The sequence below is a fragment of the Oryctolagus cuniculus genome, chromosome 4, assembly GCF_051225735.1.
Source record: "Oryctolagus cuniculus isolate XC-2025 breed Fujian yellow rabbit chromosome 4, ASM5122573v1, whole genome shotgun sequence".
Lineage (NCBI taxonomy): Eukaryota > Metazoa > Chordata > Mammalia > Lagomorpha > Leporidae > Oryctolagus > Oryctolagus cuniculus.
The window spans coordinates 29,118,922-29,137,706 of NC_142870.1; the positions used below are offsets into that span (position 1 = coordinate 29,118,922).

General features: G+C 38.3%; 1 protein-coding gene and 1 long non-coding RNA gene across 6 annotated transcripts in view; one reads left to right on the plus strand and one right to left on the minus strand.

Moving 5' to 3' along the window:
- Nucleotides 1–3,043, minus strand: part of LOC149126936 (uncharacterized) — a 41,920-nt gene extending 38,877 nt beyond the window's left edge. Inside the window, exon 1 of one of the 3 annotated variants that reach the window (XR_016232308.1) lies at nt 2,911–3,043. This is a non-coding gene — a long non-coding RNA (uncharacterized LOC149126936). The remainder of the gene's footprint in view (nt 1–2,910) is intronic. The other 2 variants (XR_016232309.1, XR_016232310.1) reach the window with 2 other exon arrangements.
- A 15-nt stretch (nt 3,044–3,058) lies between these two features.
- Nucleotides 3,059–18,785, plus strand: part of C4H21orf91 (chromosome 4 C21orf91 homolog) — a 40,190-nt gene continuing 24,463 nt past the window's right edge. The window contains exons 1-2 of one of the 3 annotated variants that reach the window (XM_008267139.5): nt 3,059–3,428; nt 4,369–4,502. In XM_008267139.5, the coding sequence (XP_008265361.4) occupies nt 3,163–3,428; nt 4,369–4,502 (400 nt within the window). In that variant the 5' untranslated portion in view covers nt 3,059–3,162. Of the gene's footprint in view, nt 3,790–4,368; nt 4,503–18,785 lie in introns of all 3 variants that reach the window. The other 2 variants (XM_008267142.5, XM_008267140.5) reach the window with 2 other exon arrangements.

Below are 18,785 nucleotides of genomic sequence, written 5' to 3' on the forward strand. Positions count from 1 at the left end.
TACATGTAAATATTATCAAAGTGTTATTTATAAGCATTATTAAATACAGATCTAGTAAACCCTAGAGCAATCTAAAAATAAATGGATACATACATATGTACATACCTATATACACATAAAGTGTAGCTAATAAAGTAGATATGAGACAAAAATACAAAAAAAATAAATAAAGTATTTAAAGAGGAAATAAAACGATAAATGGAATAAGAACATATAGCACAAAAAGCAAGATGATGGATTTAAATCCAATGACAGTGATGATTATATTAAGCATAAATGGGTTAGATGTGTCAATTAAAAGACAGATTTCCAGATTGAATTTAAAACACAAAATACTACTGCTATATATTATGTGTGTGTGTGTGTGTGTGTGTGTGTGTATGTGTGAGATTCTGAAACTTCAGGGAAATTGGATTAAAAGACAAGTCTATTTTGATGCAAAAACTTGAAATTATTATCATTTTTTTCATAATACACCTTTTCTGTGAACTTTTTGACCCACAAGGGGTCAAAATAAAAAGAAGAGAAACACCAATCATAAAACTTAGAGTGTGTCTATATTAATATCAGAGAAAGTAGGTTTCAGGAGAAGAAATATTACAAAATATAGGTTTTTCCATGAGAAAAAGGTGAATTCATCAAGAAGACCTTAATAATCCTAAATATGTAAATGGCATCTTAGTTCATTCTGGCCACTGTAGACAAATTCCTTAGATGGGAAAATTTATAAACAACACAAATTTATTGTCCACACAATTCTGGAGGATGGAAAGCCCACAAGAAGGGCATGAGCAGATTCAGTGTCTGGTTACGGGCGGGCTCTCTGTTTCTTGATGGCACTTTGTTGCCACATGACAGAAGGTGCAGAGAAGCTCCCTCAAGCCTCTTTTAGAAGGGTACTAATCTCGGCCTTAATGGCCTAATCACCTCTGAGGATTTCTCTTCCTGTTACTACCAGCTTGAGGATTAACATTTCAATACCTGAATTTTGAGGGCACAAACATTCAGAATACAGCAAATGGTTTGAAACCCACCCTGGAAGACAGTTTGGCAGTTTCTTTCAAAATTAAACAAATACTTACCATATGATCTAACAATTCCATTTTAGGTATTTACAGAAGAGAAAGAGATCAGTACACAAAAAGATGTGTAAATGAATGTTCACAGCAGTTCTAGTTGAAATCTAGAAAACAATTAGTCTCCACCAGCAAGTAAACAGAGAAACAAATTGTAAAACTGTAAAATTACTGTTATAAAACATCAATATGAATCTTAAAAACATGCTGAAAGGATGTCAATTACAAAAGAACGCATACATTAATTCTGTGTATATGTACTTTTAGAACAGGTAAAACTAACCTTTAGTGATATAAACTACACTAGAAGTTAGGGAAGTTTATCTGGGAAGGGGCATCAATAAGATTTGAGGATTGTGAAAATATTCTATGTCTTGGTTGGGTTGGTCCTTATATAAGTGCATACATTTGTTAAAACTCATTGATCTGTGCTTTTAAAATGAGAAAGTTTTCTATAAATTATACCTTGATGCATTGATTTAAAAAACAATGGGAGGGGTGGTGATGTGGCCTAGTTGATTAGGCCACAGTCTGTAGCCCACATTGATGCCAGTTGGAATCCTGGTTGCTCCACTTCTGATCCAGCACCTTGCTAATGTGCTTGGGAAAGCAGTGGAAGATGGCCCAAGATCCTGGGCCCCTGAACCCAGATGGAGTTCCTGGCTCCTGGCTTCGGCTTGGCACAGTCCTAGCTGTTGCAGTCACTTGGGGAGAGAACCAGTGGATGGAAGATCTCTCTGTTTCTCTCACCCCGCCCCATCCCTCCTACCCCCACCAACTGTACCTTTCAAATAAATAAATAAATAAATCTAAAAAAAAAAGGAGAGTTTCAAAGAATACAAATAAAATATGTAAAATGCCACAGATAAATAATTCTGACCATTTAAAAGGCAAGGAAATCATTAGTGATTCTAGAAAGCACGTTTTATGGAAAAGATGGGTAGAATCCAAGATGCTACATGTTTTAGTCATATATACCTAGAACGAGAAATCCATGTAGAAAAACAGACTTTTCTACCTCAGTTAGTGCATCTCAAATGTTAATGTGCATAGGAGTCACTTGTTAACTGCAGGTTCTGAGGCAATCTTGAAACCGACCTGAGGTTGTACATTTCTGAGAGTTTCAGGTGACGTCACTGTTGCTGGCCCATCTACCACACTTTTTTTTTTTTTTTAAGTAGCAAGAACACAAATCACTCTTTGGGGACATCCATGGTGTACATCAAGTGACAATCTGACTCAGAATTTCAAAGATATAGAATCCACTCCTACCATTAGTTCAGAATACTATCCTGTAGACTGACAACCCAACCCCTTTTCTATTTGTGACTGTAACCAGAACAGGTGCTTTCGATGGGATGGAAAATAACAGTGATCTTTTTGTCAGGCGCCTTTGGTTCAAGCCCCAGATCTGTTTGTCACCAACCGTGACAACTCGGGGCAGTCCGTCCTAGCTTGCAAAACGACAGAACAGTTCCCGTTTCTCCTCTCTAGCCTGTAGTGAGGATCACAATAGGCAACGTAAGCGAAAGTACTGCGTAAACTGTCACCGAGACAGCGACAGACATAAAAATTCCGATAGATGGAGATAGAATGGCTTAAGAAGTCAGGCAAGAGTTTAAGAGAGGAGTGGACCTAAAAATAAGAAGTGTGACTCCAGCATTATACCTCGGGCGTGCAAGGAATGTACCATACGTGGGGGAAGGGCACCCCCTTTTTTTTAAAAAAAGTCCGTATTAAAAAAAAATGCAGCTTCTGTATTTTAAAGTATGCCTAAATCAGGACACCTGGCACACTAACTTTTCCCTCATGATACAGGACAACTGGCACCCACCTGGAAGTTCAGTGATAGTATTTTGCCTCAGTCTCCTGATTTCCAAGCAAGCCCTACCCACGCGTCTCTGCCCCTTTCTCGCACCCACCCGTCACTTTCCGGCTCCCGCCCCGCGGCGGCCCCCTCCCCTGGCGGGAGTTTCCACTACGCCGAAAGAGGAGGCGGTAACGGGCTCATCCATGTTCGCGCTGAGGGGAGGGGGGGCTGTGAGGAGCTGCGGGCCACAGACCGGTAAGAGACCCAGGCAAGACGATGGGAACCACACCAGAATCGGAAGGCACGGTGCGACGTAAACGAAAGCGGTTACGGAGCGGCTCCGCAGCCTCCGAGAGACCGGGCAACTTTGCACTCGGCTGCGCCACCCTCCCCGAAGCCTTCACGGGATGGCGCCGGCGGGAGGGGGCGGGGCCAGGCGCGCGGCGGCGGCCTCTGCTGCTGCCGCCTCCGCTGCGGCCGGAAACAATAGTGGAGGAGCCCGAGCCGCTCGGAAGGGCTGCGGCGGCCGGCGGAGCCGGACGGTAAAGACCCCGCACTCGGACCCCCGCCCCGCCTGCGTCCAGCCCTCGTTCCGCCCCGTGGCCCCGCCTCTGTGGACTTCTGAGCCCGGCTGCCCCTCGTGGTCCGTGGCGCTCAGAGTGCCCCGACGGACGGACTGACGGACGCGGTTCTGAGGCAGGAGCGCGACCCTAACGCCGGAGACCGGGCGAGTACCCGCTCCCCGAAACGCTGCGGCCGGACGGACCGGCCGCCGGGGCTCCTCGGACGCCTGCCTGTGTGGGAGAAAGCCCAGGGCTAGGGGATGCGGCGCTCCCGCCGTTCGGGCTCGCGCACCTCACGACTCACACCGCCCCGGACCGTGGAGCCGTCGCTCGGTCTTGGGTGCGGGTGCCTTGGACGCGGTCGGGCCACTCTCCCGGGATGTTGGCGTTTCCACGTGCTTTTTTCCGGCCGCGACCTCGGCTAGGAAGCCTAGCGACGTGGAGGCAGGGAAACGCACCTAAGGTTCCCATCATGAAGTTAGCAAAGCAGTGTCCCCAGCAAGTCGTCTCCCCCGGGTATAACAGCGTTAAATTGGTTGACCCAATCCAGCAGCTGAAAAGGCCTAGCTGCTAATCTCCCTTCTGTGCCAGAAAGTGTGTATCGGGGGCGGAGGAGGAGGAGGACTAGGACTTGCAAACCTCTTGCTGTCCAGTTGCCGAGACCAGATGAAATACGCGACCAAAGAGAGAGTGAGTCTAGACCTGGGCATAGAGTGACCTCTAGCCAGGCTTTAAAGTTTACTTCTCTGTCTTTCCACAGTAAAAGTAGGATGTTGAAGTGCAAGTATGGCGATGCCGGTGTCGTGGGGCCATCGCTTTACAGAGACAGAACAGCATCCTCGTTTCCTAGAAGTTCTCAGTATTGCCCGTTGTAAGAAATTCTTGGAATTACATAACTTTCTTTTCTGTTTCCCAACAGGGGCACTATGAACGAAGAGGAGCAGTTTGTAAACATTGATCTAAATGATGACAACATCTGCAGTGTTTGTAAACTGGGAACAGACAAAGAAACACTCTCCTTCTGCCACATTTGTTTTGAGCTAAACATTGAGGGTAAGGACACAGTTTTAATTTTGTGGCATGAACTTTACACAACCGTTTTATCATGAACTGGTTATAAAGTAAAATTTCTCAAGTGATTGGGAACTGCAGAGTGCGAAGTGTAGAGATCTGTTAAAGATAAGAGTTTCTGGAAATGAAACGAGTTAAAAAGAAATCTTAGCTTCTTAAACTCAGAGTAATAACCCCATTTTTGCTAATAAGAAAATGAGGTGTGAGTACTGACTGATGAACATGTTTCCTGGTTTGAAAACTTAATAGGGTATCAGAGCAGCACAATTTTACTCCCTCTGGCCTAGGATGCCAGGTGAGCCTAGCACTGCCGCTAAACCCCCAGGGCTATCCTGTTACCTGGAAAAAAAATTTAATTTTTAGAAAACTTTTCAATGATCACACACACCCATCATAATGTTAAAAAACTGAAATGTTTTTTGAGAGCTCTTATTAATCTGTAAGACATATTTTTTAAAGTTCTCCAGATATTTTGTTAAAATTTATTTATTTGTTGTGCAAGTTAATATGCTTATGTATATCAACAGCTTGGTTTCAGGACATATAGGATATGCTTCCTTAATTTTTCTGTCAAATTAAAACTCTGATTCTTTTTAAATATTTGTGTCACACTTTAAAAATGTGAATATTACTGCAAAGAAAACCTTACCAGTAATTTGAATTTTGAGGTATAATTTTCAATGGAGAAATTTTATTAGACCTTCCAGTTGTTAACAGTTTCAAAACAGTATTTCCTTTTTTCTGGATTACGTATTTGAGGTTTTTCTATGAAGGAGATATGACAAGATCTTATAGTAAAATGTATAAGTTATACAGTGTATACCTTTAAATTCCTGTTAAGACTTGTTATTCAGAAATTGTTGTAGTTACCCTTGTTTATGTGATAGAAGCGATCTGGATATTCCTGTGTGTGCTTATAACTTTGGCTTTAATAAATACAGTAAGTAATTTCAAAAGGATGACAGAAAATGATTCTTCTGTAGCTTTTAAATTACTATGACCTTAGGCATAGTACGGTGGAAGTTCTAAAATTATGTTCTTTGACCCTGTATATTCTGGAATGATGTAGAATTTTAGATGGACAAACCATTAGAAGTTATCCAGCCCAAATCAGTACTAGTATTTTACATTTAAGAAAACCAATAGCCAGATAATTGGACTGTTAAAGGTTACTGTCATGGTGATAGCAAGCTGTGGTTTTGTGCCCAGCACTGTACTAAGTCCCTTGCATGGATTATCTTATTTAATTCAAAAATAGTTCTGGATGGCTTATTACTGTTAACCATTTTAAATGTAATTGAAATGAACTTTTAAAGACCTGAGAAATGCACTTGGAAGTCGCAGAGCTATTAATTGAGAGTGTTGATCTTTGAAATCTGGCCATCCGGTTCTGGTAAGATGGTCTAAATTCCATTGAACTACTGGCTATAGTTATTCTAATTGGTAGTACTACTGTTGGAAACCTGTCCTCCTGAATTCTATTTGGTTATTCTTGCTATTTGGTCAGCCAGCTTTTCCTAACCAGTGATTTTATGAACTCATCATTAATGTGATTCATGCTGTGAGGGAATTTTTCACAGAAACCTAAATTTTCATAATTGTTTTCTTTTTTTAAGATTTATTTCTTTAAGAGAGTTACAGACAGAGAGAGGGAGAGACAGAGAGAGAGAGGTCTTCCATCCACTGGTTCACTCCCCAAATGGCCACAATGGCCAAAGCTGGGCCAATCTGAAGCCAGGAGCCAGGAGCTTCTTCAAGGTCTTCCATGCTGGTACAGGTGGGCCATCTTCTACTGCTTTCCCAGGCCATAACAGAGAGCTGAATTGGAAGAGGAGCAGCCAGGACTCGAACCAGCACCCATATGGCCTGCCAGCACCACAGGCAGAGGCTTAACCTATCATGCCACATCACCAACCCCATAATTGCTTTCTAACCTTTTAAAATAAATTTGTTCACAATTATTATAAAGAGAAAATGCAAACATTCCACAAGTAACATCTTTTTCAACATTTCAGCTCTGATACTGTCTTCATATGTAAGACGTAAGTCCTTTGTTTTTTGAAATAGTAGTTGTTTTCAATTTAAAAGATAAAACAGTTCTCAATTTGAATTAGAGTTGTTCCATTTAATACTTGAGGTATGTGCATGGTTTTATGTATTAAAATTCCATCTTGACATGTGAGAAAAATTAGAGCAACTAGCTTATCTGGTATCAGTTCTCAGCTTTCACAGTGATGAGCTAATACATTTTCATTTTTACTGCAGTGATGATATTTTCTTTAATGTCATAAGATTATTGTAGAATAAAAAGGGAAAGAATCAGCCTGAATTCTTCAGAATTTCAGTTTATATCATATAGATTTTTAAAAATCAATGGAAAAATGTTAATAAATTAACATAGTAATTTTAGTATTTTTTTTGTCTATGACAGTAAAGCTTCTTAAATGTTTTTGAAATTAAATGCTGGTGAGAATGTAAGGGAAAAAGTTCCCTAATCTACTGTTGATGGGAATGCAAACTAGTACAGCCATTGTGGAAGACAGTGTGGAGATTCCTCCGAAAACTGAAAATAGATCTACCATATGACCCAGCCATCCCACTCCTAGGAATTTTCCCAAATAAAATGAAATCAGCATATGAAAAAGTTTTCTGTACCCCAAGTTTATTGCAGCTCAGTTCACAATAGCTAAGATATGGAATCAACCCAGATGTTCATCAACTGACTGAATAAAGAATGAATGTAACTGGAAACCATTATACTTAGTGAAATAAGCTGGTCCCAAAAAGACAAATACCATTTGCTTTCTCTAATCTGTGGCAACTAATAGATATGAAAAAAATATAATATATAATTATTTACATTGCAGTCTGCATAAAATTATTCCTGAGCACTATCTGTTGAAAGGAAATGGCTTAGGCCGGCGCCGTGGCTCAATAGGCTAATCCTCTGCCTGTGGTGCCGGCACCCCGGGTTCTAGTCCTGGTCCGGGCGCTGGATTCTGTCCTGATTGCTCCTCTTCCAGTCCAGCTCTCTGCTGTGGCCCAGGAGTGCAGTGGAGGATGGCCTAAGTCCTTGGGCCCTGCACCCACATGGGAGACCAGGAGAAGCACCTGGCTCCTGGCTTCGGATCAGCGCGGTGCGCCGGCTACAGCGGCCATTGTGGGGTGAACCAACGGAAAAGGAAGACCTTTCTCTCTCTCTCTCTCACTCACTGTCCACTCTGCCTGTCAAAAAAACAAAAAAAAAGGAAAAAAAAAAGAAAGGAAATGGCTTAAAGTCTAAATTAATTTAATTATTATCTTATTATCCTTAACAAAGGAAATGCTTAGATGTTACATTGGCATTGGTTCTGTTTCACTGAAAGAAATTATGAATGACCAATGACCAAAAAAAAAAGAAACTGTATATAAGTGAAATTGTTACTTTTCCCATTCTATCTTCTTAATGGTATAACACTGCATAAAGTTATTAATCACCCTTAGAAATGGTTTTGAAGTTATAGTTTAGCTGAATGCCAGTCAATAGATTACAATGAGAGTCTTGTAAAACATGACTTTTAGCCCTACTAGTTGGGTGTCATTTTCTCTCCAGTATGGTAACATTTCTGTTGCAAGGTTTTTTAATTACAAATTGTTGAATTTGCTGTAAATCATTCTGCTTTTATTTTTTTCTGCAGAGGCTTAGTCAGATTTTCTTGAGGAAAAACAGCAATTAGGCTAGTTTTAAGTCCACACACTCATTGTAAAGAAAAATAGTATTTTACACTGTTAGGATTGTTGCTTACATCAAATCAGGGCTGGCCTCCTAATCAGCTGACCTCTTGTTTAAACAGTGTGTGCATGTGTATGTTTATAAAATGAATCTGAGGAAAGAAAAGTAACAGAAGACAGACTAATGTTTTTGGAGAGAGTTTGTATTCTGGGCATTACTCTAGGTTGCCTTTTATCTCTATGATAATTAAAAGGAAAAGAGTTTCTCACTTTTACGTACTTCCAAGCCGTGGATGTGATATATATACTTTAAGGACTTACAGAATACACTTTGGGGGCTCAATTATTCTTAAATATTCACAATGTTGATTTTTTTGTATCAATAATTCACTGTTAGAATAACTTATTTACTTTAGAATTAGGAGACAAATGCATAAACTTACTAATACTTAAGGTCTAGCCTTGGCCCCAGGAACTGTAAACTTTTTTTACATGTTAATGGTCAAATACTCTTAAGATTAATTATAGCTCATTGTGTAGAAATCTCCAAAGATGCTTAATGGCCAGATAATACAGTTTGCTAAGCTGTTAAAGCAGAGAAGGCAGCCCAGAGTCACTGGGAGCCAGTAATGAACTCAGGTTTAACAGTGCCATGAAGGAGACTAAAGGAGAAATAGATCCAAGGTTCCATACTGTTACTTTATACTGTTTTCATGTTGTACTAAAATACTGTGCAAATAATTCTTAGAATATTTTACTTTCCTCTGATAATTGATAGGCTTTCTCTTCTACAGGGAAAACCTTAATAAAACTGGGTCAATCTCTGTTAAACCAAGTAAAGTTTTCAGTGGAAGTTTCCCTTTCTACTTAACAAGTAAATGTATACCTGGATTTTCTCTTTATAGCTCATTATTAACTTCTTTCTACCTCAGTTTGTTTATCCAACAAGAAATATTGTTGGTATTTTTTCTTGGTTAAGGCATGAGTGAGCCCAATGCCTTCTTTCTAATCTTAGTCTTCCTTGATTCTCTTTGTTTTGACCACAGCACTGTCCATAGACAGTAGGGAACAATTTGAATATCGGTATTGATCTTTGATATAGGGGCAGGTGTTTGCCACATCAGTTAAGACATCACTCCTCCTGGGCACCTGCATCCCATATTGGAGTTTGCATTTCCAACTGCATCTACCTACTAATGCATAACCTGGGAGGCCGCAACTGATTACTTAAGTACTTGGGTCTCTGCCCCCGATGCGGGAGACCTAGATTGAGTTAAAGTCCCCTGGTTTCCTCCTGGCTGTTGCATGCATTGGGGGATTAAACCAGTAGAAGAAAGACCTGTCTCAAGTAAAATGAAAATAATTCAAAAATGTGAAAAATTACGTATTTTTTAAAATTCCTTGACTTAGTAGGCAGTGAATGTAATTATTTACTGCTCAAGGTCTGCCACTCTTCCATTTTGTCATCCTTCTGACCCACCAGTGTCTTTCCTCTTGAGGATCCCAATATTATTAGCATTTTCTCATTTTCCATCCCATCATGGCAAACAGTATATATAGGTATTAACTAAAAGTAGCATTTTTTAACTATGAAATCCCTTGGGACTTCAGAACTTTACTTTTTTTAAATTTTTATTTAATGAATATAAATTTCCAAAGTACAGCTTATGGATTACAATGGCTCCCCCCCATAAGTTCCCTCCCACCCGCAACCCTCCCCTCTCCCACTCCCTTTCCTCTTCCATTCACATCAAGATTCATTTTCAATTATCTTTATATACAGAAGATCTATTTAGTATATATTAAATAAAGATTTCAACAGTTTGCACCCACACAGAAACACAAAGTGAAAAATACTGTTTGAGTACTAGTTATAACATTAAATCACAATGTACAACACATTAAGGACAGAGATCCTACATGAGGAGTAAGTGCACAGTGACTCCTGTTGTTGACTTAACAAATTGACACTCTTGTTTATGGTGTCAGTAATCACCCTCGGCCTAGGCTCTTGTTATGTGTTGCCAAGGCTGTGGAAGCCTTTTGAGTTCGCTGACTGATTATATTCAGACAAGGTCATAGTCAAAGTGGAAGTTCTCTCCTCCCTTCAGAGAAAGGTACCTCCTTCTTTAATGACCTGTTCTTTCTGTTCTTTCCACTGGGATTTCACTTGCAGAGATCTTTCATTTAGGTTTTGGTTGTGGTTTTTTTTTTGTTTTTTTGTTTTTTTTTTTTTGGCATAGTGTCTTGGCTTTCCATGCTTGAAATACTCTCATGGGCTTTTCAGCCGGATCCGAATGCCTTAAGGGCTGATTCTGAGGCCAGAGTGCTGTTTAGGGACATCCACCATTCTATGAGTCTGCTGTGTATCCTGCTTCACATGTTGAATCAGAACTTTATCTTGATAATCTTAGATAGGCTTGGAAATAAAGACTCAAGATTATTGTTTCTCGGCCTTTTGGCAAGCATGAAGTGAAGACTCAAAGTTAACTTTTTCTTCTTTTAATGTCCCTTTAAATAAATTTAAACACTGTGGAAATGACTGATAGTGAACCCCCTTTGGACAGTGATGGGGAAGGGTGGGAGTAGAAAGTGGCTTTAATTGGTGACAAGTTTATAGAATATTTTAAAAGAAAAATAATTGAAACTAGGCTAATAACACTCAATAAAAACTTGTGATTTAACTAATAATCTGCATATGAGGAACCAGTTTCCAGATTTTCACACCTGTCCTAATCATGATGGTTTCTTCTTAGTTACTTTCAACTTTTCCTCACTGTTAACTTTGCTAGGCTTTCTAATTTTAAAGAGTAAGGTAAGTTTAAAGTTTAGATTATACACAAATTTTCATTGTGAAGGTAGTCTGTTTAGAATTAGGTCTGGCTATATGTAATAGGAGATTCAAATATAGTAATGGGATATTTATGTTTTGCTTATAAAATGTTAGATGAGGTAATTTGGAGTTGGTGTAGCAGCACCATAATCAGAAGGATTCAAACCACTTCTGTTTTTCTGTAATACCTTCCTTCACACATAGTTTCCGCCTTCAAGGTCACTTCATGAGACAGTATGACTGCTGGAACTCCAGCTATTGCTACTTTTTCCCAGAAAGAAAAGAAAGAACATCTAACAAGCAGAGCATGCCAGCAGCATCTCCTGCACCTATAAAGGATCTTTTCCTTAAATCCCACCTAACAATTTCCTGTTCATTTCACTTACCTCATATTCAAGATACGTTACCCCAAATAAAATAAGTGTTTTTACAAAAAAAGGAACAATGGATATTGAATTGCAACTAGCAAAATGGACCACAGATAGGTCTTTTTTTTTTTTTAGAGAACTTTTATTTAATAAATATAAATTTTAGAAGTACAACTTTTGGATTATAGCAGTTTTACCCCCATAACCATCCTCCCACCCACAATCCATCCCATCTCCCACTCCCTCTCCCATCCCATTCTTCATTAAGAGTCATTTTTAATTACCTTTGTATACAGAAGATCAACTCAGTATATACTAAGTAAAGATTTCAACAATTGCACCCACATAGACATACAAAGTATAAAGTACTGTTTGAAGACCAGTTTTACTGTTAATTCGCATAGTACAATACATTAAGGACAGAGATCCTACATGGGGTATAAGTGCACAGTGATGCCTGTTGTTGATTTAATAATTGACACTTTTTTTTTTGGCAGGCAGAGTTAGACAGAGAGAGAGACAGAGAGAAAGGTCTTCCTTCCATTGGTTCACCCCCCCAAATGGCTACTACGGCCAGCGCACTGTGCTGATCCGAAGCCAGGAGCCAGGTGCTTCCTCCTGGTCTCCCATGCGAGTGCAGGGCCCAAGCACTTGGGCCATCCTCCACTGCCCTCCCAGGCCAGAGCAGAGAGCTGGACTGGAAGAAGAGCAACTGGGACAGAATCCAGTGCCCCACCCGGGACTAGAACTTGGCATGCCGGCGCTGCAGGCAGAGGATTAGCCTAGTGAGCCACAGCGCTGGCAATAATTAACACTTTTATTTATGAGTCAGTAATCATCTGAGGCTCTTGTCATGAGCTGGCAAGGCTATGGAAGCCTCTTGAGTTCCCAAACTTAATCAAAGTTAAAGTTCTCTCCTCCCTTCAGAGAAAGGTACCTCCCTTGATGGCCCATTCTGACAAAATTTTGAACAACTGTGTTTTAATTTTGAAGCCTTGTATTTGCCCAGTGTTTTTTTTAAGTGACTTGAGAAATCTAAAACAAAAATTTTCCAATGAAACTGATGTCTGTCACATTTTGACATTTTGAAGCTATAATTTTAATATTATAACAGTAGTAAAGCATATTTTAGAATTTTGGATATTTTTACTTTCTACAAGTTTAGCTATTTCAGTATAAATTCACAGATGTGAGAATGATCATATAGTAGAACTGGGAAAAAAGCTTATTTGTAAAGCTTCAACCTAAAATATGTAAATATTCAACTTTAAATGTGAAAATAATTCATTTTTGCAAATTTAAGTTAATGTATTTGTTAGAAAGGTGCCCTTCGCACACATACACACATACAACAGATAGGTCTTTTTAGCAATTAAACTTGCTACAAACTATTCAGCTACAACTAAGACCAAGAAGTAATGCTGTAGTGAATCTTCTAATCCTAGATTTTGAACTGGAAGGCATTTTAGCACAAAAAGGAGTTGTATTCTGAAACTGGTCTTACAGCCAAACCTCACATGGACTTTTTGCTAGCAAGTTACAAGGATTCAAATTTTTACCTCTCTCCATACATAAGATGTAATTTTTTATTCTGTTAGAAATTTATGTGATTATGTAAGTTAGTGTCTTATAAATTTAGAAAACCTCTTCCCTTCTTTTAGTGTCTATTCATGCTAGATTAAAATGCTAATTACTACACCTTTTTTGGCACCTCTATAGGGAAGATAACTTTTCAATAGTTAAGCATATCTACTACTATTCTGCTTCTGCTCTGGTGATTAAGTTGATGGGTCAGGTCTTGAATTTTGATCCTGCCATTTACTAGCTGGGTTTCTTTGGCAAGAATTTTTTTTTTTTTTTTTTTTTTTTTTTTTTTTTGAAAGGCAGAGAGATATCTTCCATCCTGTGGTTCACTCTCCAAATTTCCACAATGGCCAAGGCTAGACCAAACTGAAGCCAGGGCCCAAAATTCATTATGGGTCTCCCATGTGGGTAGCCAGGAACCCAAGTGCTTGAGCCATCATCTGCTGCCAGTAGGAAGCTGGATTGGAAGTGGAGCCAGGACTGAAACCCCAAGTCTCCCATAAGGGTTGTGAGCCTCCCCATTGACATTTTCACCAGTGTGCCAAATGCCCACTCCAGCTTACCTGTTATTATTGTCAAGACTTGTTTGCAGTAAGAATAACTGTGTTTTTACATCTTAATTATTATGCCAGAATCTAATTCAAAAGGCAACTCTAGTTGTTGACATTGGTCTAAGAATACATGACAATATAAATGGTGGAGTTTAGATTTTTGTCTGCTATTGATGCTCAGAATGAAACTGAAGGTTAAATGAATCATAGTACCTTTGAGATCCAAAAACTCCTGGTGGGGACACACTCCAGAGCCTATCTGGATTCAAATCCCCATTTGTTGTGAGGCCTGGAACAAGTTACTTATGTAGATTCTGTTAATTTGACTAGAGGTGTGTGCTCATCTAAGCTTTAAATAGGAAATGAGTAATGTTTACTTCTTTTCATTTAGTGCCTATTGGGATCAAATAAGAAGGTTGAAAATCCTTATTTTACAAACTGCTTTTTACATATAATCAGGCATTTCTTGTAGCTAATGTTCATAGAGCTCTCCTATCAAGACTAAGAAGTAATAACAATACAGTCCTCATTTATATATAGTAAAATGGAAACTCTGAGATCAAATAAAGTTGTCCTGAAGTCACAGATAGTAAAAGACATAAGAAGGTGTTCAAATCCAGGTCTCTGATGCTAGAGGTGTTACACTTAACTCCTGTGGGAAATGGATATTTCTTTGACATTTCCCAAGTTTACATTGTTTAAGACTAGACTAGACCATTTCTTCTATGATGGTGGTACTTATTTGTTCACATGATGCCTTTTTAGTCCTGACAGTCCGCTTTGTAGTTGATTTTTGGTTTTTGTTTGTTTTTGTAATAATGCTGGCGTAATCTGTCCTAGGCTCTCTAACTTTACTCTCCCTGGTCTCTCTTCACGTCTGGTCTCTCTTCTCTGCTGGTAACTAGCAGATCTCCTACTTCCCACTCTTCTTTTCTCCCTCCCCCAGGTTCCGAAGCTGTACATCTATAATTGCAACTAATTTTAGAAATCTTTACTTATTTATTTTTTAAGATGTATTTGAAAGGAAGAGTTAAGAGAGAAGGAAAGACAGAGAAAGAGAGAGCTTCCATCTGCTAGTTCACTCACCAAATGGCCACAATGGCCAGAGTTGGATCAGGCCAAAGCCTGGAGTCTGCAACACCTTCTAGGTCTCTCATGTGGATGGCAGGGGCCCAAGTACTTAGGGAGCTGGCTCAGAAGTAGAGCTGCCAGGACACAAACCAGCACTCATAGAGGATGCTGGCATCACAGGTGGTGACCCACCCTGCTGGGCCACAGCTCTGGCCCCCTTCACTTGTATATTGCCTTGAACTATACTGTTATTCTTCTTACCCTTTATCTAATTTTGAATTGAATAAATAAAACATGTCAATATCCCCACCTTCCAATCCCTGCAATAGAAAATATTGGAGTTAGAAGTAAAGTATGGAGAAAATAAAGACTTAAATATCTATTATGCAAAAAAATATGCAAGGTAGCCCCAGAGAAGCCATCTGCCTATCCCAGTTGTTAAAAAGTTACTTCCGCAAAGCAACCTTCCAACCCTTAGTGGTCCTTTCTCCTATTCATTCCCCATATTCTCCTAAGAGCACACTTTTCTTCATGAAACTTGGTACAATTTATTATTATAGTAATTTGCATATATATTTGTTTAATGAACTCCCTCCTTGGTTTTTGTAATTGCATGAGGACTTGGATTAGAATCTGTTTTATCAATAGTGTATAATCAACAATCACACAAGTACTGGCAAGGAGTGATGAATGATTGTTTTTAAGATTTATTTATTAATTTTGAAAGAGAAAGAGAGGAAGAGACAAAGAAAGGGTGATCTTCCATCTGCTGGTTCACTTCCTAAATGGCCACAAGGCCAGGGCTAGGCCAGGCCAAAGCAAACAGCCAGGTACAGGGGCCCAAGCACTTGGGCTATTTTCTGCTGCTTTTCCCAGGCTATTAGCAGAGAGCTGGGTGGAAAGTAGAGCAGCCAAGACATGAACTGGCGCCCAAATGGGATGCCAGCATCGAAGGCAGTGGCTTTACCCACTATGCCTCAGCACCAGCCCCTGTGTTCTTGATTGATTAATGAAATCATATCAAGGAGACTTTAGAGACTACCTTTCATTAAATTTTTTCCTTAATCTTGTCCATAGTGAACCTCTTCTTCCATTTTTCTAATCATTCACAGAATTTCATGAGATGCTTCTGGAGTCTACTAAAAGTTTTATGAATCGTTCTAATAGAAGAGCTTTTTCTCATATTTGAAAGAAAAATATAACATTTAGTTAAGACTTAACAGTGGTATCTAGTTGTAGCATTTAAACAGAAATAAAAAGCACAGTCTTTTGGCCAAGCACAGAGCAAATATTTTAACAGGATGTGTTTAGAATGAGATTTTTCTAGATCCATTTTGCACACTGTCACTCTATTTTCTGCACACCACGTCGGAGTAGTAAATCTTCATAATGATTACTACAAGGCATTTAATGATCCTGAGTGCTTTCTAAATCAGTAATAAAAATCCGTTCTTTAAATCAGTGATTCAAAGTTGAAACCCAGCAGAATATGGAACCCAGAATATCCTATTAATAAGACTACTGTAATTATAAGCAATAGACTTATTAGAATGCATTAAAATGACATTCTGGTTCAAAATCGTGATTCATTCATCCCAGTATTCCAAGATGAAGTGTTTTATGAGATATATTGGAAAAAAATCAAGATCAAAGGTTTTAAATACTTAAGTAAAAATTATTTGATAAAAGATACACTTTTCATAATTAAATAATTTATAACTCTTATTATGAAGGAGTTGATAGAGAAATTGGCTACCTAGAAATAAAGGATAATTCTATGACTTGCAACTAATTATGACTTTTGAAGAAGCTAATAGTTAAGTATTGTTTGCTAGGTATTGTTTACTTCACATGCATTATTTTATTACATTTTCAGTGCAGCTATATGAAGAGATGTTATCTCAATTTGATAAGTAAGAAAAGCTAAGTAGAGAATCTAGGTTACTAGTCAAAAATTATACAGCTTATCAGTTCATAGCCAAGCCTTTGATTCCAGAAAGCCAAAGTGTCTTAAGTCTTTTGTGTTTCCAAAGAAAATTGCATGGGCTCTCAAGCAGTGAGTAGATATTAAGTAACTTTTAGGCAAGGTTGTAAATGAATTGCACAGATGTAACTAAGCAAAAGACAAAGTTTAGGATACCAAGGGATGCTTAATTTTCTTATTAAATTTGTTATTTATATAAAGTGAACAAATTTAATGTATTTCATATAGGCAGATTTAAGAACATAATGATACTTCTCACTCTATCCTCCGTTTAGCCCATGCTGCCACCCTTCCACTTCCTTCCTTTCTTATTTTTCTTTTAATTTTTACAATGACATACTTTCAGTTTATATTATAATCATAAGCTTAACCCTCCACCAAATAAAGAATTCAATAAGTAGTAAATAGAAAAGCCACTATTCCTTAAGAGTATAAACAAAGGCTATAAGTTACTCAAATCTCAAAATGTTAATTTCACTCATATATGTTACATTTTTTGTGCTCTGTATATTAATTACCACAAATCAGGGAAAACAATATATGTCTTTCTGGGACTGGATTATTTCACTGAGCATAATGGTTTCCAGTTGCATCCATTTTATTGCGAAGACAGCATTTCATTCTTTTTCATGGCTGAGTAGTATTCCGTAGTGTGTATATAAGTCAGTTGATGAACATGTGAGTTGATTCCATATCCTAACTACAATGAATTGAGCTGCAGTACACATGGGGTTCAGATAAGTCTTATATATGTTTATTTCATTTCACTTGGGTAAATTCTCAGGAGTGGGATGGCTGGGTCATAGGGTAGATCTCTTTTCAGATTTCTGAGGTATCTCCATACCTATCTATAATAATATTTCATTAGTAGGGATATCCAAATACATCAATCTTTGATGACAAAGAGAGTGGGATGATGCCGTCTCCATATAGACTGTAGTCTAAGCAGACATTAATCTGCCATAGTAAAATAGTTTTAAGAACTCTGAGATATGGGTGATGATAATCAGAGGGATGGGAGGAACTAAAGAACACACAAAAAATAACCTTGTTGTTTCCTGCCCTTAAAGTGCAAGGAAGCTGAGCTGTAAATGGGCATTTGCTACAGAACCAAATGTTAGCTAGTACAGGTATTACCTGGTAGTAAAGCAATGGTTCTAACACTGCTTTCTGTCCACCCATACTACATCCAGGTAATGTAGACTAGCGTATTTAACCTCATGAGTCTTTTTCTTTTTAATTGAAGGTGTACAAATTTCATGTGTTTCAGATGTACAGATTCAGAACATAGTGATACTTCCCACCTTACCCTCCCACCCACCTACATGCCCACCCTTGTTCCTCCTCTCTTTCCTATTCCCACACTTAATTTTTACAGTTATATTTTCAGTTTACTTTATACTTATTAACTGTACACTAAGTAAAGAGCTCAACAAATAATATGAAGAAAAAAATAACACTATTCCTCAACTGTCGAGACAAGGACTATAAACAATCTTTGAATCTCAAAATAGAGGAAATAGGTTATGAGTTAGCAGAAGCAGACAGTGCAAGCACAAGTGAAAATGTTAGCACTGATGTAAAATTACACATCATGTCCCTTTTGCTTATTATCCTGAGTTTAGCCTGCATCAACATAAGAGAAAAGGATCATTTATGTCAAGTTTTCTAGTTTCTGAATTTTAAAAGGTAATGAGTATTAAATTTTACCCTAGCAGAACATTTTAGAAATATTGATAGCATATTTAGAAATACTTCTCCACTGTTGACAATTCAGACATAAAGCTTAGAAAATTTCCAGTGTTCATTATTGACTATAACATAAACATAAAATAACTGTAATTTCATATACGTATAGTACTTTAGGTACTTTCACGGTCTTTTACTTAATCTGCACATTATATTAGAAATGAATATTATGTGTAAATTTCAAATAAAGTAGTACGTAAAAAATGTGTAAGTGATTAAAGTAGCTAAGTAACATTGCAGAGTTATCAAAATGTTGTCAACTGTAGTTCTTGTTAGAGTGGGTTTAAATTTGTTCTAACCCAATTTGGGACACCATCTGTTAGTAATTTGGTAAGAGGAATAGACCCATTTAAACAGTGAGCCTTGGATTTGTAGTTTTAACAAGAGAAAAGTGTCTCTTATTTACAAGTAATT